The following is a 24,654-nucleotide window of genomic DNA, read 5'->3' on the forward strand; positions in this document are numbered from 1 at the left end:
ATGCATAAATTTTGAAGTATGATTAATGTAAACAGAAAGCTAACAGATTCTCAGCATCGCAAGATACTGTATGCCTTCTCAGTCTACTTTCTAAATCAGGGACAGGTAAGTTCTGGGTCCTGAAATCTCTTTGTGGGGTCACTGGAACCCCTCAGACCATGAGTCTTGAAAAGTGAAGGCACATTTTCTTACAATTTTAAATTGAGAAACACTGAAAAATGTACTCAAAATAGTAAATTAAAGGACATAAGCTTCTCCATGAAAGGACATAAGCTTCTCCCCACTTGTGTGATGTAGCCCCAATTTGCAGCCTGTAGCCTCAAAAAGTTAAATGTAGCCCTTGGCCTCCCAAAAATTGTCCCCTCCAGGTCTAAATGCTAACTGCAAATGGGCAGTTTCAAGGCCTTTTTAAATTTCTTAATCCTGGTTCCTGATTTTTAAATTGAACTTAGACTAGATAGGCATTAAAACAGAAGATAATTTCAAATAAAACTCTGACACGTCTTCAAATTAATTGTCCTCTGTAAAATAGAACAAATGATCACAGCCTTATCTTCTTGGTTAGTTTACATATTTCCTAATCTTCAAGAGCCTGTCCTGCTTTTATTTCTAAGCAAAAACAAAGAGAAATGCTATGCACTCTCTATCTGAAAGCACAGAGCTTTTTGTCAGCTAAGAAGTGGTTTCCCGTGACCAGAAATGATTTTCTTGGCATCAATTCCTCACATGAGAAAAAGAGAAAGACTCGGTGTCCAATTTCCATCCACTTCCCTGCTGTGACTCATACAGAAGCCAGACCAGGTCTAAAGGGAAGCAGTCTCCTCATTTAATCCAAGCAGAGTTTGGGGTGGTCCAAGACTGTAATCTCCAGCAATCAACTTGGTCACTGTGGCTGGCTATAGTGCTTTGAACAGCTCTTCTTCTCGGGTGCTCCTCCCCTCTCTTCTAGGGCTCCTACCTGTCCATTCTGAATGAAGTCTAAGGTTGTTTTTTCTTCTTCTGTTTCTTAAATCACATCTCAAATCCATGGCCCAGGGACTGACAGCCTGGTAGCTCTGGGCACCAGTCAACCCAAGAATATTTCCCTTAGCATCCCACTATGCTCCCTGTCCCTGACTTGTTTAAAAAGTTATTTTAGTTATACAAAAGGAATTCAGTGGAAAGCTGGCATGTTGCCTAGGACTTTGTTTGGAAATGTGCCCACCTGTCCAGGAAAAAAAGAAAGAAAGAAAGAGAAATGGGAGTGATGCAGAACATCCTGTGGAATTTAAGGCTGTGATAAGAATCAACCTCATTTGTTTTGCCTTCTGGAAAATGAGCATTTTGTGAGTGGCCTCATCTGCCTTGGCTGCCATTTTGTGGACAGGCCAGTTTCCATGGCAGCCTTTATGTAAGATGCTCTCAATGTTCTATAGATGTATGCCCATTCAACCCCAAACTATTTGCTTACTGCTGCTAGCCTTAACACAAATGGGGCTCTTACCATTTTAAAAATACATTATCTATATCCATTAAATAAAGAATTCATTGCTAGAGAAACATTCATGTCTTCTGAAATAGTGTACCTATGGCTGCCTGGTTCCTTGCTTTCTTTGCTAGCTGTTGACTGGGGAGGAGAGTGGACACAGAGGAGAATGGGAGAGGAATGAAAATGATGGTAGTATAGGGGTGGAAGTGCAGTGGGAGGCAGACAGATGTGGGCAGAAGGAGATTTGAACCTCTACGAGAACTTCTGCAACTTCTGGAAGCAGCTGTTGATAGCTTTATCTTCCAGGATTACTTTGTTCCCTCTTTATAGCCTTCCAAGTTCAGCTATCACTACATGTTATGGAAATGAAATCCATCATTGAACTATATGGTCTGTAAGGAATTGCTTCCCTTTCTGTCTTGCATCTGCTGCTGTTGAGTTCCCTCAGATTTTAAAAGGATGGAAAAGGGAGAGTGGAAAAAAATCTCCTTTATCAACACCCTTCTAACATGGTTGTCAATGGAAATTGTGTACTTCACCTCCTTCCTTAGAACTTTCAATTGTTATCAAATGAAACAAAACAACAGATTACAAATGTATAACAAATTGCCTATTTACAACAATAAACTAACACATTACAGTACGGAACAGTTCCTTTTCCTTGCTCTCTGCCACTGCTGAAGCAAAATGAGTGGCCAAGATAAAAAGTCTAGAAGGAAGTTTTGTTCACATGAAATATCAATAGGCATGAAATGCCTTTGGAAGAGAAGTAGACAACTCTATTGAAGGTAGCATCAATATTATTAGCCCTCATGGCTTTATGTACGTTTTTGCGGACAAATTGGATTAGCTCAGTTAATCCCTTTTTGGTATTCCCAGAACAGAATGACCCGTCATTAATTGAGATAAATGTTCTGTAGGAAAATGGCCAATAAGAGGAGACGATTGTTACTGTCATGTCCTCATAACTTCTTTGTGGATCTCTCATCTGACTGGACATTGGAAAAGGACTATGTATTCTCTTGTTCTGATGCAACCAGGCTGTTCTTATGATCTACTTCCTAATTCTTCACTGAGAAACTGGTACTAAGGAATATTTAAGGAAAATTTAAATCTTTTGCATGGGAATTTAATGGCAAAGTTGAGAATGATAGAAAACAAGCATATCTGGGAGGAGGAATGTTCCCAGACAAAGCATGATTTATATTATAAACTCACACAATAATGCAGAATTATTAGAAGAGATAAAGGCAGTCCATACAATTAAAGGGATCACTTCCAGACCCTGAGTACAAAAGGAGGTTATCTTGTGACCTTCTAAGTCAGACTGATATAAGAGGACTAAAGTGAAGCTACCTGGATGAGTAATACTCGTCCCCTCCAAAGTCTTTGTTAACACTGTTTCCATTGTCTTAAAATACACAGTACTGTATAATTCAAGAAAATAAATACATTTCAGAAGGCCTTCTTAGGGCATAGATTTCATAAAATGCTATGGTAAAGATGACACATTTCTCAATGTCAAGTTTAAAAGAAATAATACATCACTGGAAGATACACATTTTGTGTGACAGAAAAGGTCTCTTACACTAAGGCATCAGTATGTCAGCCCAACATTGCTTCCTAGCTCAACAATTGATTTCAGGCTCTGCCACAGCAGCTTAGCATCTTATCTGATCAATAGTATGCCAAACAGCTGCCAAAATTGGATGCCAAATAGATAGATAGATGATAGATAGATAGATGATTGATAGATAGATAGATAGATAGATAGATAGATAGATAGATAGATAGATAGATAGATGATAGATAGAGGTAGTCCTCAGTTAATGACAGACTGGAATTTCCATCGCCAAGTGATGTGGTCGTAAAGCATGACAGCATGTGACCACATCACTTAGCGACAACAATCCTGGCACTCCCCATTGCTGTTGTTAAGCAAGGATCATAGGTTGTTAAGCAAGTCCCAGGTAGCTCACAAGCAAGCCAGCAGGTAGATAAGTGGCTGCTGCTGGGCAGGGCAGAATGTGTGGGTGGCCACAAGGCATGGTGTGAGTGTGGCAGGGGTGGGGGTGGCTGCTGCCAGATAGGGGAGGGTGTATGGATGCCAGGTGGGGGTTAGTGCAGGTGACTTACCAGAGTGACTTGCAATGTTCCCTGCCAGCTTACCGATTGTTTTTGCTTGTGGGAAGCCAACAGGGAAGGTTGAAAATAGCAATCCCATGACTATGGGATGTTGCAACTGTCATAATTGCAAATGGGTTGCCAAATGCCCAGATCACAATCATATGACCATGGGGGTACTGGGACAGCTGGAACTTCAAGGACCAGTTGTAAGTACCATTTGTTCAGCGCCGTCATAACTTCAAATGATCACTTGAACAAGTGGTTGTCAAACTAGGACTACCTATAGATGATAGATAGATAGACAGACAGACAGACAGACATACAGATGATAGAGACAGATAGATATGCTGTACAAATCAGCATTTTTGATGAAAGATGATTGTATGCATCACATACTTATATACAAAAACCATCATCGCATGCTGAACTCCATAACATACAAGGCTCAGCTTCTCATTTCCAGGTTGTGTATGTCTGGCTTTGTACTGCTGTGGAGAGCTCTGAAGAGCCACATTCTGTACACACAGTGAAATGTGTAGAGGATTTACCTAAACTCCCAAATTTTGCATCATATTACACGGAAGATGTTTGTTCATAGCCCCAATTATAATGACAGTGAAGAATCCTGTGGCAGCTTAAAGACACAGATAAATGAAGTGGTCTGTAATTCATGAAAGCTTTCGGGTTTTTTCTTGGCCCTCTCTACTGTCTCATCTCTTCTTATGCTACTGCATTCCTTCTTCATCCAGGTACAAAGGTAGTTGCCTAACACAGAGTTAGACTCTGACACACACATCTAAACTGACTGCCAATGGTTCACCCTAGTTTTTAAACAGGTATCTTTGTCAGTCCTACACAGAGGGTTTGGCATGCAAAAGTAAAGGTTCGACCTTTAACATATGGTTCTTCTCCTTTGAGAAGTAGATTACTGTTGCAAAACTGCTTTTGATACACTCCTGAATATGAATTTATGAAGGATAATGGGGACAAATTTTGGAGAAGACATGGAATGAAAACATTTTTACATTAATTCATGATCAGACTCTTGATTGTCAACCATATCTTCATGGCAAATTACTTTGTCCCTGAAAATATAAAGATGCGTCTATGTGCAATGACTGTGATACAATGTGCGCAGCTAGAGAATACATCAAAAACTTGGAACGAATTAGAGAGGTGGCCTCTCAAAATCTTTCTTAATATTAGTAGATACTGTACTGATACTCTGATCTTTTCTGTAAGTGCACAGACTTCTACAGCATCCCATGTCAGCTTACCATTAGACAGAGCACGGTGGGCCATCTCAGGTGGGATATGTGAGAATCTAGTCTAGTCAGTGAACTACGTAGTTCACTGTGAACTACTGAGTTTACTATTAATTTTTATTCTACTAAAGGGAAGTCCACCTGGACTTTTTGTGGCAACCACCAAAAATGACTTGCGCCCTTTCTGTTGAACACTGAGGAGATGATGCTACAATGCCTGAGAATCTGCCAGATGTCCATAACTTCAAGACTATCTACTTTGTACCTGGGAATCTGGCACTAAGGCTATATCATTCACTCATGATTTGAGGCTCTAAACTACTATTCAAGTGTTTTTCTCCTTCCAAGAATGAACTTTGCTTGGATATTTCATTTATGACTGCAAATGAATTCTGTCAAGAAAATGCCCCAGAGGAGGATTGCACATGCTATCCATATCATCATTCAGATCAGAAGCTGTATTTTGGAGAGTTTCTGCTGATGGTTTGAAAGAAAACATATCTAAATCCTCTGAACTATGTTTGCTTCAAAAGAGCAATCTTGCTGCTACAAGGCATCTGTATCCTTGATAATGGGAATTGGTGACTCTTCACCACCAAGTTGTTTATAAATAAAGTAGAAAGTCAGCTTGGGCTCTTTGTTCAGGAGATGGGATTTGATTTGATGAGGGAGGGCATCATCGTCCATCTGCATTGTTTTGTTATCAACCTGGACAAACAGTCCAAAGTCCTGGGGCTCTGAGACTTCAAATTTCTCAGCACACTGCTGAACCAGCTGATGAGTTGTGGAGTCTGTCCGGTATGCCAGTGTCCTTGTTTTGGCATCAGCCTCCATAAAAGAAATTGCAATGAAATCCTAGAAACAAGGAGAATACATTTTGAAATAACAATAATGTTCAACATAACTCTATTAAAATACATGCTTCTCTATTTATGTATAAAATTTCTGTCCATCCTTTTCACCACCAAAAATCTGGATACAATTCATTAAAAACTAACAAACTGCTTTTAATAAATTCTTAAAAATTAAAAACAGAAATAATAATATAGTAAAAAGGTTCTTTAAAATGTTAAAAATATTGGAAAAAAACATTAAAATACTGGACAAGAATAAAAAACTAGACTCCAGAGGTTCAGCTATATCAGCTTTACTAAAAGCCATGGTGAAGATAGTTAACTAATTGAAAGCCCAAGTCCTATAAAGAAATGTTGAAGGGGTTAATGATTATTAGTTATATGAGCTGAGGAGGCAGAGTGGAATGGATTTCTTCAAAAGGTTAAAGGTTCTCACGTATTCTAAGTTTTAAGAAAACTATGTCAGGAATGTTTTCCATGCAGAATGTCCCAGATTTAATTCCACTTCTGATAGGACTGGGAAAAGTTCTTGTCTGAAACCATGGAACAGGGGTATCCCTGAGCAGGGAGGCAGCCAAAAAGCAACTGCTAATCAGGATAGACAATGCTGAGCAAGATAAACTGAGGGTCTTCAGCCTTGGATAAAACAATTTGCTTTGAACAAATTCCTCATAGCTTGTAAATATTTGAGACTCAGAGGCAACTTTTGCCTGCTACTTGATTGTAACATCTGAAGAGCTATCTACAATGTATACAAGTAGCACAAAAGCAAGATGCTTGCTTGGGAGAATTACTCCCGGAATTAAGACATGCAAAGCTTGTTACATGAGAAAAACAGTGTTTGCTGCCACCATGAGGTTGAAAGGCAGGACATCTTAAATACTAGACTTCATTAGGGCAGCTCAAAAATTACAAATAGGTGCCATTAAGTCAAGTTTGACCTGTGATGATTGCATGAACAGATGCTCACAATCTTGGCCTGTTTTAGCAATAACACATAACTATTCCAAGGACGTTCAACCGATTGCCTTGATACTATCCATCGGCCTTCCATTGTCTTTCCAGGCTGTGCAGTGCTTTGGATTCAAAGGGAAAAGGTGCTTCAGAGCATGCAGTGGGTGCTCACATAGGACTTTTCCTCAACTCCTTGAAAGCAGTGCTACCTTTACCCAGGTCTGGGCACAGCTGCAGCACAATCCCAGGAAAAGACGCATTTGATTGAAGGAGTTGCTGACAAGTGCTACATGTACCCACGCAGACTTTGAAGCCCCTTTCCCCCTTCATTTTCCTTGTTTTTCCACATCTGTTTCGATCTTTAGTGTCTTTACATAGGTTTTGTAACGCTGCTTCTTGTTTCTCCTAACACTCTCTGTAACTGTTTGTGAAGTTCCTTCCTGAGATTTTTGTCTTTCTTTGCTTTGGCTTCCCTTCTTTTCTTGGCAATTTCCATGGTTGGTTCCGACATCCAGTTTGCTGATAATTTTTTGTCTTCTTAAAATTCAACATTAACCTAGATTTTTCACTGTTTTTATTTTCATAATGAGGTCTTCTAAGGCTTTATTAATTTTGGTCGATGTTTGGTTAGCTTAAATGTTGTTTGTCTTTGGTTCCAAGCTGTCATCTCTTTTAATCCTGACATTCTAATAATATATTCACTATATAAGATAAATAGATAGAGGAACAATGTGCCTTCCTGTCTTTCTGCATTTTCTATTATGAACCACTCTGCTTCTCCCATTTCAAGTTTTATAGGAGCTTCTTGTTACTACAAGGTAAACCTCCTTTCTTCTTTTATTCTATAGTTCTTTTTAAAATTTATTTATACTTATTTATATATCGAATTTGTCACTGCCCATCTCGTTAGAAAACAACTCTGGGCAGTTTACAGAAAAGATAAATATTAATTAAAAATACAATATAACAATTAGTCCTAAATAAATAATAAATATCTTCCAAGAAGTGATGGTAGCTAGATATTATCAGGCTCGGGGAGCATCACCAGGGTGCCAGCTACCCCCAGGGTTTGTTAAAGCTCTTCTTGCTCCATGCAAGCTTTTCATTAACCATCTTATTTTAGTTGTCTGATCTCATATCCTGCTACCTTTTTTCAAAAGCTTCTGTTAGACATTTGTGTCCCCGTGATGATGATACTCTTCTTCTTTGTATAATCTTAAGTAAAACTTGGCTTGAAGGAGAAATTAATGCAGCAGTCTGGTAATTTGAACATTCTCTTGTATCTACCTTTTTTGGTATAGATCAGCGTTGTTCAAACTTGGCCACTTTAAGATGAGTGGACTTCAACTCCCAGAATTCCCCAGCCAGCCAATAAAGTGGCCAAGTTTGGACAACACTGGTATAGATATATTTTGAAGTCTCTAGACCACACAGTTTGTTCCATATCTGTTGACACATAGCTGTTAGCACGTTAACTGCCTCTTCTGCAGCCTTAAACTATGCAACATGTGCCTGGTGCTTATCGACTTTCTCTTCTATCTCATTTTCTAGTAGTCAGTTCCTGCATACCTTCTCCCTACACAAATGTTGCTATGATTTATAAAGAATTTTCATCATTGTTATTCCGAATTCTTCTATCCATTTGCTTTTAGCAGATTCTTCTACGATTCTTCATGAATATTACTACCTTAGCTGTAAATTTTACTATGATTTTTCTAACATTAGAAAGATCTATTTTTTTTTCTTATTGTCCTCTATTTGTTGACTGAGGTTTTCTCCTCCTTTCTTGCTTGCTGTCATTGCTGCCCATAACGTTCATCTTCTGTCTTTCTCTGACAACAATAGCTGGTTCTGAAAGCTCTTTACATCTTTTCCTCAGAAATGTTGGGAATAGTTTTTTCTGCTTCCAGTTTCACAGTGTCTCTTGCCTCAGGTTCTCTTTTGCATAAATTAAATGTACTGAATCTGTTCTTCACACTGCTCTTATATTCGACCTGTACATTCTCCAAGTCATATCTAGTTACTGCACATAACTCTCTTTAAAGTTTTAAGTTTAATCCATATATTTGATTGTTCTACAATCTGCATCTCACCTGGCTGACTAGATTGCATTTCTCCATCTTCTGCTTCCTATTAAGCTGTGTTTTTTATTCCAGTGTTGTCCCTCTGCAGATACTGATCTTTAATATTTGCACGGAAGTAGATGTGGCAATAAACAAATAATTCTCTTTCCAGAATTCCATTACCTAACTCTTGCATTATTATGTTTACCAAATCCAAATATTCCTGTAATTCCAGGTTCCTCCATTTCTGTTAGTAATATTATGTCCTTTCTTGATATTGCACCTAGTACTTCTTGCAATTTGCCATAGAATTCTTTAATATCTTCTTGCATTGCACCGTATCAGGTTCACACACTTGTATAGCATAGACGTTTAATGTAAATGCACTCATACTGGTAAAAATGATCCTAACCCTAATTAAGTTACAACCATGTATGTACTTAGCAATGTCCCTTTTTTGAGTATTATTGCCACCCCATTCCTCCGTATGTTTTAATATGGAGGTTCCCCCTGGCTGACTCAAACTTATCTGAAACCGCATGCCATGTCTAGTAAAACATCTTTATTATACTTGCACACAAATATGAAGCCATTTCAAACAGTTGGTTGCCTTTTGACAGTTAAGGCTACTGCCCACATTCTATAACCTCTTGAGTTTAAACTTGGCACCTTTTTCTCCTGCCCTTTTCATGGCTTAATGAAATGCTTTGTGCATGGTGACAATTAGTTATTTATGTTTTCAGCATTCTGACCAGAGTTCCTTTTTGGGGGGCAAGTCATCAACTGTAGGTCTACTCATAGACATTTGAAGCTCTTCCCCAATAACTAGATTGTATCTGCCAGCTGGAGTCTCATTGTATCACACCTAAACTCATCTAAATGTTACAGCCATGTCCATGCAGTTTTCTCGGCAACAATACAAAAGCTTTTCATATTTCTTTCCAAAGTGTTCCTGCTATCTCACTGAATTGTGTTCTGAAATGGGTGGAAGGGAAGAACTGCTCCATGTCCTCCTAATCCTCTTCCCAGATGTGTTATATTACAACTCTAAGCAGTTGGGATTTCTCAGTTAAAACAGTTATTGATTTGTGGCTGAGATGCAAGGTAGAGGGGTTCTTAGATTTGGAATAAATCTAAACTAAGGATTCAGGCATTTTGGAATTGGGTAAATCAAATGTGTGTATGGGAAGTAATTTTGGCTGTCCACTGAAGAATACCCCTTCATATGTTCCAGAATTCTAGATTTCAGGAAAGTCTCTGTAAGTACAAGCTCCTGAATAGGATTTAGGAGGTTAAATCTTCTACTTTGAAAATAAGGCCTGTGCAAAGGAGAATGAGCATGAAGTGTAACAAAAGTACATGTCACAGATGATTCTGCACTTATCAACAAATTTAGTTTAATGTAGTATGGCAGGTAGTTATCAGAAAAAAAGTCTTCTTGGTGATGACACCCTACTGATGACTCATTGTTATCCATCTAGCACAAAGCAGAAATGTTTTTATTCTTCCTGGCCTTAAAAAAACAGTTATAATAAAAATCCTATCATTCATTATATGTTATCTAGGTACTTAATTTGAGTTGTATTTGTTTGTTTTCCAAAGCTCTGATTATTAGAAAGCATAGAGCTTATGCCTTACAAAATTGGTTAGCCTTAAAGAGTGCTATCAGTCTTTCTGCTTTTAAACTCTGCTGGAAACTTTGCTCAAGATAGATATGTACCGTATTTTTCCGACAATAAGACGCCCCCATGTACAAGACGACCCCCACTTTTCCAGCCCAAAATTAAAAAATCAATATTTTAAAGATAGTGCAGAACACATTTTTAGTTAGTAATTAGTTAACATTGACCTGATACACTCGGTGGGAGGAGGTCCAAACCGTCTCTCTGCAGCTCTATTTCCAGGCTCTTTTGCTTAACTGATTACATTCAAGCACGAGTGAAACTGCAGATAGCTTGTCTCTGCAATCAGCCTTCCTCTAATTGGTTTGTTCAGCATCAGCTGACGTCAGTTACATCAGGCTCGTGATTGGAGGAAGTCTGTTTGGGAGACGAGCTATTTCACTTGTGATTGGAGGCTAGCAATAGGAGGAAGCCTCTCTGCAGAAACAAAGTATGGGCAGTTTGGAACCACGCGATTCTCGGCTGACTTCCTTGAATAAGGCGCCCTTCACTTTTTAGGGTAAGGATTTTAGAAAAAAGTATGGTCATATAGTCGGAAAAATATGGTAATTCTTTTAAAGCAAACTTAGATGATCAGTGCATAAAATGAAAGAGGGTGCTCCACAATCTCCTAACCTGAACGGACGATCGAGATCCCCGGGCTTTGTTAAGGGTTCTCCGTCTCTCCCAGCGGTGGATGGAATCTTGAACTTCAGTGCTTAGCTGTCGGGTGACTGTGATCTTATCATAGCTTTTGATAAGCTCTACTGCCCCATAAGTAGTGATTAAATAATAAGAACCTATGAAAAATGAAGATGTATAAGCCAAGCAATTTTTATTCTATTGCACTTCACGCAGCTTCATAGAACATTTCATGCCTTCTCTCCTTATGGCTTATTTTAAAATTGCTAAATGGCTACTGGTTGTTGTAAATAGAGATGGGAATGTTGTGAAAACATAGTATGAACATCTGGGGGAAATGAAATTATTCTGGCTGGGATAGAGAGATATTCAGGCTTGGCTTCTATCCAAATCACTGGGTTTGAGAAAGTGAAAATCTAATGGAACTGGACAACAGATGGCACTCTTGCAACAGAAAGGCAAGGAGAAAGAATTTATATGCAGCAAAATATTCTTCTACCAATTCCTTTTGGGAAGTAATCTTATGCTGTCTATTAGAAGGATGTTTTTTTTTTTCAATTTGTTATTTCTGATATTTTGCATACTTGCATATATTTTGCATATTTGTAACATTTTGCTTTGTTTGTCCTTACAAACAAGTTACAAGGACAAGTTACAGACATAATTGCAGGAGACATTAAACTCCTTGTTGCATTTATCATTCCACATAGCACAAGGAGCTGCATTCCCTCCTGTGTGTCTTTCCTAACCAGCACTCTATTTTCTCCTTCCAAATGATTTCATCTAATTCAAGAGATGCAAATATTTCCAAATATTTGGCAAACATTTTGAAAAAGTCTCCATCTCAACTATTTCCTCATTCTTTGAACATCTCACTCTTCTTCTTTTTGTAAATTGAGTTTGTGTACCTCCATCAGCTCATTGGAAGCACTGCCCTAGCTTTTTTGCAATGCTGCTGAAGGGGAAGTAGAGGAGTACATTTGGCTTTGACCAACTCTCAGTATTGTACCTCCTACATATTCAATTACATGTCCTCTTGCACAGAGATGCATAAGATTACATCCAAAAAGGGAGGTCCAATAAGGAATCTGTATAAGAATATTTCAGTGTCTACCAATTCTTCTTCTTCATCATCATCTTCTTCTCCTCCTCCTCCTTCTCTCTCTTTTTTTTTAAATATTGCATTTATATCACACCTTTTGTTTGAGAATGTAAGGCATCTTCCACGTGGGTCTCTCCTAATTTTATTTGTACAAACAATCCTGTGAGGTATGTTGGGCTAAAAGAGAGTTACCAGCCTGAAGTCACGTAGATTGATAGGGACTCGAATGTGGCTTTTCCCAAAGCCAGGCTAATCTCTTAACCCCTCCTACAACTGAACTGTGCCTCCCAAATCCACACCTTGGGCTGTGTGGATTGTAACTGCCCAGGCACAGAAGACCTAACTAAACTACTGCAAGGGGAAAACATCAAGACATTTCTATATTTCTGGCACTTTGACAGATTTTTGTTGTTGTTGTGAACAGTATTTTCAGAAGTAAGATCTGTTTTTAGAATACAGCAGCTGAGCTGTTGGGAGAGCCACTTAGTATTCCCCGAAAGGAAGCTGTACAGTATTTGCTTTTTACAGTGAAAACAACATTCTGAATGGAATATTAGAAACTAACAGGTTTACACATTAATCCTGTACAAGCAAATACAAGAAAATAAGCTCCTCTAAAGTCAGTAGGATTTCTTCCTGAATAGAAAGAAGCAGGATTGTTTGCTAGGAGTTCTCTTTGATACAAAGGGCTCTGGTCTGATAAATCCACACTACTTTAATTTTTAAAGTGCCAAATGACTTGTTTTCTCTGCTTCTTATTCAGGGGGATCTTTTGCTCCCTTTTCAAATGCACAAACTCCCTTTGGGTCATGACTAAGTATTACCTAGGCAAAAACATTGCCAAGGGGAAGGAACCCGTTTCTTTGTGCCAGTGCTGCTACAGGGATTTCTGGGGCACATGAGTAGGTGCCAAAGTCATTTGAAGAAACTTCTTATCAGCGTTATCATAAAAACTTGTGCTAACAAATCCAGATCACCAGGAAACAGCAGCAAAGACATATAAGCAAATTATCTTCCTTTGTTGCTCTCTAGTGATCGTTCATATTTCTGCAGCCCAGATCAGGGAGGTCCAATAAAGCACAGTTAGAATCCTTAATTTTCAAAGATGCACTGTATGAGGAAGACAAATCTTCTTGGGGAAAACAGATTTTGAAAGACAATGGTGGAAAAACAAATAAACAAACATACAAAAAGCCAGAGTCTGGCAGTGCAACCAGGTAGATGGGAGCAAGCTAATTAGTATGATTGCCTTCCTCACTGCTCTGAAGTTTCTGCTGTAATATAAAGAGGTGTGATGCAATCTGTCTGGTCATGCCAAATCTGGACGGAAGGATTCTGCATTTCATGGAAACCCATTTCATACAACTCAGAACACAAAGAATGAATGACCTTCAGATCTGGAAAGGACTTCACAAGTCACCTAATCCAAATATCTATTGAGAGAAACAACTAGATACTGATCAAGAATTATGGTTACTTTTATGCTGCTATTTATTATTTTTATTTTCATTTCACTCCCCTCATCCTCCAATGGCAAGACTAACACATCTTTCCTGCTACCCTCCAAAAAGGGATGTAAAAATCCAAATAACCACTAGGTGGGAGCAAAAAGATACAGAGAATTCAAACCTTTTGCTGCCATCTTGTGGTCATCTGCTTTAAGGTGCTCTCCAGATCAAAATCTGAAATACTCAACAGCCCTAATATGCCTACATACATAAAAATAAGGATTATACTTTAATTAATATATACTTTTTTAAAGTTAAATGTTTGTATTACATTGTTATTTTTAAAATTATCTTTTTAATCTTCCTGTGCTGTATTTTATTCTATCCAAATTCGTCCACCATTCTTCTGTGGTGGAAAAACAAGGTATAATCCCATGAATAATAACAACAATAATAATCACATTTATATATGTAGGTGTGTTTCACCCACATTATCTAACTGACAGAATGAGGCTCAACTTATCTATAGCCATACAGTAAGTTTATGGCAGAAATGAGATCTGAATTGGACACTTTGCCCTTCTGATCTTCTTCCCAGTCTAGCTTACATTGCTGCAATTCCCTGGTGGTCTCCCTACATAAAACTGAACAGGACTGATCCTACTTAGCTTATGAAGATTGGCCAAGATAAAAATGTTTATTAGAAGTGTTCTGTTTCACTCTCATCAATATGTTCCCCCATCACCACAGCAAGAGCGTCTAGAGGCTACTAGGGGCCATATGCTTTTCATTCTGCTCTGAAGGATGTAAGGAAGAGTGCTTTTTAGTGACATCACCAAGAAATATGGGGTTGCAATTTTTTTTTCTTTTTTAAGGTTAGGGAGGTTAATGTGGGCTAAGCTTATCTGAACCTTTGGGCATGGATCTTGCCTTTTGTTTTGTTTTTTAAACTGGAAATCTGCCAAATGTTTGCATTTTCCACCAAACATGCAAATATGGTGAGAACTGGAGGGTGCAAGAAAGGGACTGGGGAAGCCTTATATGGCTGCAAACTGGCTACTCCTACGTTGCATCAACATACTAGAGTTCTTCCATACCTTCACCCAGCTGCAGAGCAGGGTCCATAAGTTCCATCATATACTCTACATTGAGAATCATCTCTGTCAGGTCACTGCGGGCAAGAACATACATGAGCACTGGGAGGAAGTCATCTGCTCCGTGAAGCTTCCCTAAAAGGAGAACAGAGCTGATTTAATCACTCACAATCTCTGTGCAGGAGAGAACAGTTGCTTGACCTTAAGAACATGCAACTTAGTTGTGCAATCCAAACAACCAGTCCATGAGTTAGTCAGTTCTTATTCTTATCCAAATCATTGCAGAGCATTTGGTTCTTACAACTGCCAAAACACAAATTAGAAGAAAGGCTGGTGATGATATAAATATACAAACTGATTTGGCTGCAGTCCAGATTTCCAAAGTTCTCCCACTGACTTCATTACTGTAAAAAGTCAAGTTTGGGGAAATTGTCTGAGCTATGAACCAAAGAACAGTGCAGCTTGATGAGACCAAAATTTGTCTCCATAACTGCCATCCAGATGCTCTGAGGAACCTGTAAACCAGACATGACAGTAATCACCCTAATGATTATTCTCCCTAATGACTGGTATGCCACCCCCAGTAGTAAAGGTAGTGTTTTGACTCTATACTTCCATGAATTTACCTCTTCCCCTTTTAAAGCTAAATGGGTAGCTACTACCTCATTTCGTGGCAGCAAATGACTGATTGCTATCTGAACAAACAGTACTCAATGTTTTGTGTTATAAAAATATATGTTTGCAGAGTGTCAGTGTGACTGTAACAGTGGTCTGTTACAGACAAGCATAATGTGGGGAAAGGATTCTTTGTGTGGGGAAAGGAATAGAATTCTGACCAGTTAGTACACCATGAAATTATGGAAAGAACTATTTTAACAAAAGAAAAAGTGAACATCTAATTATGGAACAGATCTGACAATTGTAAATGCTTACAGTGCAGCAGTTTAGACAAAATATGATAGTCAAACTGAGTTCTAAAAGTATACCAATACTGAAGTGACTTGCCATGAGATAATTTTCTGTTTCCCACCAATCACAGTCCAAACCAGATTAAATCGTGCTTTAGGTCCACCATAATCAATAGGTTTAAGCATGCTTAAGTGGATTTTAGAGCATGGCCATTGGTTTCTTACAAACATTTCCCTATATGTCAGAGAAAGTTAGCATAAATTGCTTTTCAAGCTGAAACTTATACTCAGTTGCAGCCTTAAATACTCTTTTATGCAAAACTCAAAAAATCATGAGAATATTTGCTAAAACAAAAAGCCCCTTGGTCAGGTGGCAAAGCTTACACGCATTAAGGCTTCCTTTATAAACTGCACCTTATGTTATTAACAGAATTTCATAATATTCAATCACCTTGTTTTGCAAAAACATAGAATATGATTGCTAAAGAGAAGAAAGGCTTCATTATTCCAATAACCTTTGGTGAGAAGTTTTCTTTGTACAATATTACCACATCCTGTGATTACAGAGGAAGCCTTCTTGGGTGTGGATAGATAGCCAACAGAATGACAGGGCAATATTTAATATGACATGTTATAAAGATAGGAGGGGACATAATAGAGTCATTGACTCTCCCCCCCCACTCTGCCTCCCATTTTCCACAATATTAGTACCTGGGTTCATCCACTAAAGCCAGGTAAAAAAGACATTCTGAACTGAGAACTAAAACAGAACTGAACTATGCAATTTGCTGTCTTATACAATGATGCCACTGATTTTTATTATTTGGGAAGAACTAGATAAATTCATTGGGAAAAGGACTATCAATGGTTGATAGTTTCAGTGACAAAAGTTTTGCTTCCAGAATCTAAGCCATGACTTAAATACAGCTGCCAAAGCACAATAGTGAAAGAGGAATATGACTGCCTTTAAATTGACCTGTTATTTATTTTCCTTTTCTGATTTTTTTAGCGAACTTAAACCTTTAGAGTTAACTAAAGTTAGTTTGAAGCATTGTTTATTTTGTTGTAAGTTTTCTTTAAGACTTCCTCATACTCTTCTCTTCTAAATCGTTCTGAACTCCACCCAAAGAAAGTTGCAATTAGTCACTCATCGCCATGTTAACATGCATTCCTCCCATCCCTGAGTCAGCAGATATATATATACTGGCATAATTTACATTGCTCAGATGGCTGAACTATATTCTGCCTCAGTGATAAGGCTTGAAAATGGGTCTGTCCTTACAGTTTCAATATGGGATAATTTAAGGGCAGCAACTGGTGCACTTTCCTGGCTGCATCTTCTCTTCACCAAGCATCACCTGCTGGCAGGAAAAGCCACCTCCAGTTGCTGCTCTTAACACAGAGTGGGACAGATCTGGGCAACTGTGGGTAGGTCTGTGGGATGGAGGCTTTAGCCACCTTTCAAGATGCCCTAATGACAGATCACCAGTGTGTAGAATGTCCACATTGGTGACCTGTCATTCAGGCTGTTTCTGAACATTGGTCTATTCTTCCAGTAGAACTTTACTGTACATGCTTGTCTCAAAATAGTTTAGCTGACAGATCAGTGGATCAAAGAAGGGGGTTGGGAGACAAGGGATGGAGCATTGCCTTCTGCTTCATCACACACTTCTTCTCCACTTCAGTGACCTATCAGTCAGGATGGAGGGGTAGTCAAGAGCATCAACTGATCTCCCTCCTGTGCCCCTCTGCTGTCTCTTTGAAGTGTTGTCTTGGGACAAAATTCAAATTGCCACAAGACTGCTGGGTTATTATCTATTTTAATATGCTGGGTTATTATATATTTTAAGCACAAAGCATGCACAGGGCCCTTCCCCACTGCAGAGCTGTGGGTAGCACTGCATCCTTGGGTCAGCAAAAAACTATTATCAGCACAAAATTTGCTGTCCCTGTTGACAATCCCTCTCCGGAGGAATACTGCCTCTGTTTCAAGTCACTGCAGTTACTTGACCTCCCTCCAAAATAATGGGTTACAAAGTCTAAAACATTTTATACACTCTGAGGCTGTGGTCAGACATGTCAGTATAAGGGAGGAAATGCTACTTCACCACAAGTGCAGCGAAGGATCACTTAAAGCTGCCTCACTCATGGGCTGTGAGCAAGATAAAGTCAGTGTCATAGGAACACGTTAGGAAAAAAAATGCTGCTACAGTACGATGTGGTTAGAGGTAAGGAAGGGCCTACAAGTTGTCTAGAAGAGAGAGAGGTTTTCATTGCTATACAACAATCTTTTCCAGACTTGGGTGCCCAGATCAGGGGGACTCTTGAACTGGTCCAGGCCAGTTCATGGTTGTTAAATTTTCTGCACATATTAGAACCTCAGATGTGTCCTGCCCTGCCTGGACAAAGCTGACTTGTCCACGCAGAGTGGGAAAAGAAACCTGAAGTGTGTCTGATAGGAATTGTGCTTTGCACACGCTGTCATGACAGTGCTTTGGGCTCTCAAGACAGCCACTTCGTTTAGGCAAAAGGGGAATGACTGAAGCTTTTGCTATGCTCTAATTGTATTGTGTGTAGGCACATCTTGTGAACTGGGAATGGTGGTCCACATCTGGTGGATGCTAGACTGAACAATGCTAGCTTATGGAATGTGCTGGAGAGATAGGTTATATCAGTGTTTCTCAACCTTGGCAACTTTAAGATGAGCGGAGTTGAACTCCCAGAATTCCCCAGCCAGCTATGCTGGCTGGGGAATTCTGGGAGTTGAAGTCCACTCATCTTAAAGTAAAGTTGCCAAGGTTGAGAAACACTGGGTTATACTCTAGTATTTGTCATTCTGGGAAGCAAGGAAGGAAATAGGAAGAATCTGTGGAAATCTGACTGGATTCTCTGCCTCCTTCCTCTGACCAAATTGCTCATTAGCAGCAGTAAATTGTTCAGAGGTTCCTTCAACACTAGAAACAGCCTCGCTTGCTCAAGGTGAAACTGCCTTATTTCAAATCCAGCTTGTCTTCTTTTTTGATTTTGTTCAAAGAAATGAAACATTGTTTCATGAATATCTATAAGAGGCTTAAAATAAACACTCTTCTGTGCTGTAAACCTCCATACTATTACAGTCTCCTAGGTAAACTGCTGGGTCAACCATTAATTGTGACTGGACTGCAGGACTTGAAAGAAAGAGGTATTTAATAATTGAATGCAAAGTTCAGAGAATTGGAATCCTTCCCAGATGTGCATAAAGGAATGAAGAATCTTTCCTCACTTATGGGTAAACGTGCGTCTCCCTTAGTTTTGTGGCAGAACGGGACAAATGATTAATGGAGTAGATACTTATGCATTGATTTCTAAACATTTTACAAACATATTTAAGCAAACCATTATCCTATTAAGGAACCACACTAGTTTTCTGAAAAGGAAGGATCTTGTCTCTCCCAGTGCAGCAAAATCAGCAACATCTCACTATTGAAATTCAGATCCCAATTACAGATTCAGGTTGCAATTCTACTGTATCTTGATTGTTGTATTTTGTAAGCTTCCTAGAGTCATAGCAGGTTGGGGGACCCTATACATTTTGTAAAAATAAATGAACAAACAATCCTGCTGACTTCAGTGCATCTAGTGTGTCCATTCCCAATTTATTATCCTGGAGATATCTTCCAGGACTGTCTTCTCCACCCAGTAACAATCTATCCAATACATATGCCCTGGGAAAACCTGCTAGTAGTTCTCCAGTTCCCTAAGGTAAAAGGGAATGGAGACTTGCAAGTATTGTTTCTCTATTGTGGTATCTGCTCTCTTTTGCTTGAAATTTGATCAGCCCCCCTCCCTCATTAGTTTTTCAGGAACAATTGAAAACCAAGTTATTTTAGGACAGCTTTCAAATTATGAATGTCACAATCTATTTATTGATTGGTTTGGGGTGACTTTCCAAGGTATTGTGTAACATGGTCATTTTAACTGTTATTTTCTGTTTTCTATTTTTTATTGTTTTGTATTATGGATGCTTTAATGTCGTTAATTTAGCTCAAGAATCTTGTGATGATGGTGGCCAGAAATCAAAAAGCCAACAAATAAATAAATCTAGGAATTGCAGTCCCAACACATCTGGAAGGTATCTGAGAAGAGTTGGTCTAATTCTGGGAGTTGAAGTCCACACATCTTAAAGTTGTCAAGTTTGAAAACACTATTCTAACTTCTAACCAGGCAAACATAAATTATAATGTGATTCTAAAATCTTACAGACACTTACCTGGCAGTTATCCACGAGTTGGTACTCACCAGGTATAGTGGGACTATAATTCCCAGAATTTCCAGGTAGCATGCTGTCCAGCTCTATCTGAAGAGCACCAACTTGGAGTAAGGACTATTAGATAGGACAGGAATCATAGCCTTTTATAGAATAGCACCAATAGAGACAATCCAGAATATGATGCAGCATTTAAAATTATCAGATGGTTTGATTTTTTTCATTAAAGGCTGTAAAATAACCTCAAGAGGTAGTTTACTGTTCTGAATTTCCCATACCTTCCCATTTATTGGGACTCTATCTTCAAAACACCACTGCAGGAAAAAAATGAATTTGTGATGGGATGAAGTGAGAAGAAAGAGGGAACATTCTGTCCCACATCTTCTCAATGTCTTTAAATGGCCCTGAGGGAATTAGTGGCAGATCATAATTGTATTACTAGTAATGCATTATTTTCATATCAGGTTATTTTCTTCTTTCATTTTCAAACCACGGGGCCCCATAAAGTTCCACATCTTTGGATCCCAATATCTGCTTGTGTTTATATATAAACTGTTCAAATAGCTACATCTTCCTGTTGTGTTAATTCCACATTTCTATAACGTAATATTAAATTATTTTTCCCTTGGTAGACCATTTACCAGCATTGAAAGTTAGCATTTGCTGCAAATTATCCAAATCAGGTATAACTGAGATTTTTGAAAGGCTTCAAAATTGGAAGCAGAAAGTTGGCTGCCTCCAACAAAAGTTGCACAAAGTAAGGTAGCCCCAAAAGTTCAGTAAGTTAGGAAATAGTTTAAACTGCAGTTCCAGTATCCCAATATTAATTGTGAGAGGGGATTAGAATGATGCTTCTTTGACAGTCTCTGCCAGTGCAAAGGAACACCACTCGTAAAAATCCTAACTGTACCCAAGTGAGTGGCAAGCTACTGCAGATGTTTCTCCCACCAGCGATAGTAGAGGAGAAACTCCAAATTAGCTTGGTCTAACAGCCCTCCAGAAAGGAGGAGGAGCCTCTTTTGGATTATTGGGAACACCCATTTGATTTTCTTAAAATGGGAGGTGGGGTATTAATTCTACTGGCTCAAGGGCTGCCCAAAACTTAGCCTAATGTGCAATCTAGGTAACAATGTTTCTTATAGACAATACTTTACTTGGTCTTTATTGCTACTAGTGCCATGGTTTCTGCAACTGTTTTATAATATCCAGTGTGTTTAATTCAGCTGTTTCTCGATCTGCTCAGATATTGCTCTAGTTGTCCGTGAAGAAAGTTCTGAAGGTTCTGTTATATCTAGCATAATAATCAATACAAACCTACACTAACCATCATATTCATTTTATCACAACAGCCTTTAATATTAAAAAGCAATGTCTGGAGTTTTTAGGACTATCTTATAGTACCTGGATTTCCCTGAGTCATAGAATCATAAATGAGTTTGCAGGATTTCAGTAGAATGCTGATTTTCTTTTCTGGAGAATAAGCCTTGTTCATGGTTGTGAATTTGTGCAGTATTTTCTCCAGCAATGCTGATTCAGGGACACTAGTGGTGATTCCCAGGTCAGTTGTAGTTGTATTTTGTATGACTTGCTGGTTTTCTTTTAGGAGTTTGAAAGATCCATCTTTGTTATGGATTTCCCGTAGGTAAGTATCAATGGGCTCTTTTAAAGGCTTCAAGACACATTTGTGCAAAGCCGACTCTATTATCACCTCTGAAAAGGGAAAATAAAACATGTCAAAGGAATATATCAGAAAGCAACAACATAATAGGACTGGCAGATTCAGACTTTGGAACCAGTAGAGATTTAGATCAACCCAGCTGATAATGACTCTGTTGTTTTACCTGCCTTGTCCTTGGCCTCAATTAACCTCTTGCTTTTCTCTGCCATCTTTCTGGGCACCTCGGCCTATTTTTATTCCATCAGCCACTTTATAGTTGAATTTGAGGGACTATGCTTTGGTGAAGTCAGATATAGGTCTTCTCTGTCTAAAGGCTATTTGTAAATAAAATAAGCACCAAATTTCATCAGCACTTAAGCTATGACAGAGCATTAGTGAGCATATACAAATGTTTTTTAAATATGGCTTTTCCCCCATTTAAGAACAATGTTTTTCTGCTGGGAATTCTCAAGTCCTGGATTTGATCAGTATAAGCCTCAAAACATTTTAAAATCCTGCTTTTTAGGTAATTTTAAGCTAAAAATTTGGCTAGGTGTAACAGAACTGAATCTGTTCTGATGCTCCAATTTGACTCCTCCACCATTAATTTCAGCAGGCTCCAGATAAGAAGTTTAATAAATACATTAAAAAATCCATCCATTTCTCCTGCAGGTTCACTTATACCTTTTAATTTTAACCAGGGTCTTTTTACAGGGATGCGGAAGAGGAAAGAATTGCCCCAGGCCATACTCTTGGAGAGGGCCCTATATAAAGTAGCGTTCAATGTTTGAGATTACCAGATAGATAATTCACTTAAGGAAATACAGCTAATCAATTAAAATAGAATCCCAAAGAGGTGCTTTTTTTAGTATTTTTATTTTTTCCACATGTGCCTGGTTACTGATCATTGAATACAGTGGTCAAAACACAGCAAAGAAAACATAACATTGACATTTAAGGCAGTGAGAACAGGAAGTAGACTCAAAGGAACCAGACTTCTCAGCATTTTAATGGGGACATAGTGAATTAATTAAATTCACTATTCTATGAGCTATGGAGTAGAAGGCTTCTGTAACTTTGCCAAAAGATCTTAACATTCTTTAAGAGAGAAAAGGGTAGATTCGGGAAATTACATGTAAAATTTGGTCTGGATCTAACAGGGAAGGTAAGCTTAAAATAGCCTCAACATAGAATGCTTGGGAAAAAAGTAATTTCCCAGCTAGTGGCATATTGTGAAGAATTGGAAGCTTTCTATAAAAATATTATGGAGCTCAGTCCTTGATCAGGAGGAAATGTCAACAACATGACTGTGTAAAAAGACAATTCCTTCAGAAGGGGATATGTGATGAAGCAACTCTTTAAAACTTTCATGTCCATATGAGACTCTTAGTTGTTTTGACTTCCACAGCTCAGCTCACTGAGTGGAACCCCCCCATGTACAATGCTGGATTCTGCAAATACACAGTTCAGGATGTTTGCTAACATTTGCAACAAATGAGCAAAAGCACACTATTACTTTTGCAAAAATTCAGCAAGTTGCATCACACCAGTCCTATCTCAACTCGAGGGTAGCTACAATCCAAGTCAGCCCATAAGCTTAAATCGATCTACCTCTCTTGTAGATTACAGCTACATACTTGATCCTCCTTGTAGCAGCGGGGCAAGCAATGACATGTTTATGTAACATGCACCTTTTTAAAAAGGCACTTCCACAGAGATGCAATGATGGCTTCTAAGACACCTCACCCCCCCCCCCGACCTAATCAGACCAATGTGTAATTTAATTTGGAGAGTCCATGTCAGGCCCAGCCCAAGAACAATGGTGAAACAGTCCAGTTGAGTTAAGTTCCTTTTTGCTTATACCATATAGACAGAATCTTGCCAGACTAAATCTATACCACTACAACTAGTGGATATACCCTGTGGGATTCTAAGGAGTGGCTATCCTGAATCTCTTATGCCTCCCATGCTCCCCCTGTGGACTGTGTTGACTTTTGTTTCCTTTTCCTTCCTGGAATGTACCCCCTCCTTCCTGATTGCCTTCTTCTCTGTTGCTATCCACCACAGTCTAAGACAAATTAACGTTTCAGTAATACTAATTTACATGCCAAATCACACCATTTATGGAGTCCTAAGAGTTACTCAAAAGTAATTCCAATGACTTCAGTACTGTTGATACCAAATTAATGTGCATGGCCAAAGAGGTATTTCTGGTGCTCTCAAAGTGCTTTGGAATACACTCCCACAGTCCCTTGCCACTGGGCACACTGATGGGATTGATGGAAGTCAGAATCCATATCATTTAATGTACCACATGCATAAAATTATATCCTTAAACCTAAATAACTCAATAATTATAGTCTACAGTAGTAAAGAGCTGGATAGTGAAAAACTGATAGATAATGACCATGGAAATTTCAGTTCTCATAGAACTGACATTTTTGTGCATTTTAAAAGCAGCCTGGAATGAGAAATTCAGCAGACAAAGCTTTCTCTATCGGTTTCTCTCTGTATCAGAAACAGACCCACCAACTAGATGTCTGAATACCAAAATACTTGATAATATTAGAAAAGAAATGGGCAGATTTACTTACAAAACATCCACAATCAACCGTTGCCTTTGAAGGACCACTATTTTTTTTAATCTGTGGATACCTATGAGTGAAATCTACCATGGAATAGAGGCCATTGGCCAGACTTAACAAAAGGCACTTTGCTTCCTTTCCACCCTAACCCTGTGAATATCAACACAAAACTAAACTGAGGATCAAAAGTTAAAAGAAATAACCAATTCTTCAGAAAGCCTACTTTCTCCTTGGACAGTCTATCCATCTTGTCCTTGTTTGCACTCATATTGTTAATTTACATCATATCATTGTTTATCCCAATGTGGAATAAAAATAAGAAGGAAAAGGACTATGGAAAAAAGAAGAGCAGTCAGAAAAAGGAATCATCTTTGATCAATACCTGACCTTATATGATCTCCATGTTCTTCCTGTAAAGTTGATGATTATTTTTGTTGAGTGCATATAACTGAAGGTGTTTAAAAATGAAGGATGGGCATGAACTGCAATTGTAATTCTGAGATGCAGGGAATGGGGTTCAGAAATCAAAACTTATTCTTTAACTCAGGGCAAGTGATTTTTTTTTCTCCATCCAATTTTC

At 38.6% G+C, this 24,654-nt stretch overlaps 1 protein-coding gene across 4 annotated transcripts in view; it reads right to left on the reverse strand.

The window, feature by feature from the left end:
* Positions 1–2,055: 2,055 nt before the first annotated feature.
* Positions 2,056–24,654, reverse strand: part of RIN3 (Ras and Rab interactor 3) — an 87,844-nt gene continuing 65,245 nt past the window's right edge. For all 4 annotated transcript variants that reach the window (XM_088145225.1, XM_088145227.1, XM_088145224.1 and 1 more), the window contains 4 exons: positions 21,234–21,542; positions 14,682–14,813; positions 11,029–11,192; positions 2,056–5,715 (listed from right to left, as the gene is read on the reverse strand). In XM_088145225.1, the coding sequence (XP_088001351.1) occupies positions 5,407–5,715; positions 11,029–11,192; positions 14,682–14,813; positions 21,234–21,542 (914 nt within the window). In that variant the 3' untranslated portion in view covers positions 2,056–5,406. The remainder of the gene's footprint in view (positions 5,716–11,028; positions 11,193–14,681; positions 14,814–21,233; positions 21,543–24,654) is intronic.

This window comes from Python bivittatus, unplaced genomic scaffold (assembly GCF_059951505.1).
Source record: "Python bivittatus isolate LINGU-HERP-01145 unplaced genomic scaffold, Pbiv_v1 ctg000480_np1212, whole genome shotgun sequence".
Classification (NCBI taxonomy): domain Eukaryota; kingdom Metazoa; phylum Chordata; class Lepidosauria; order Squamata; family Pythonidae; genus Python; species Python bivittatus.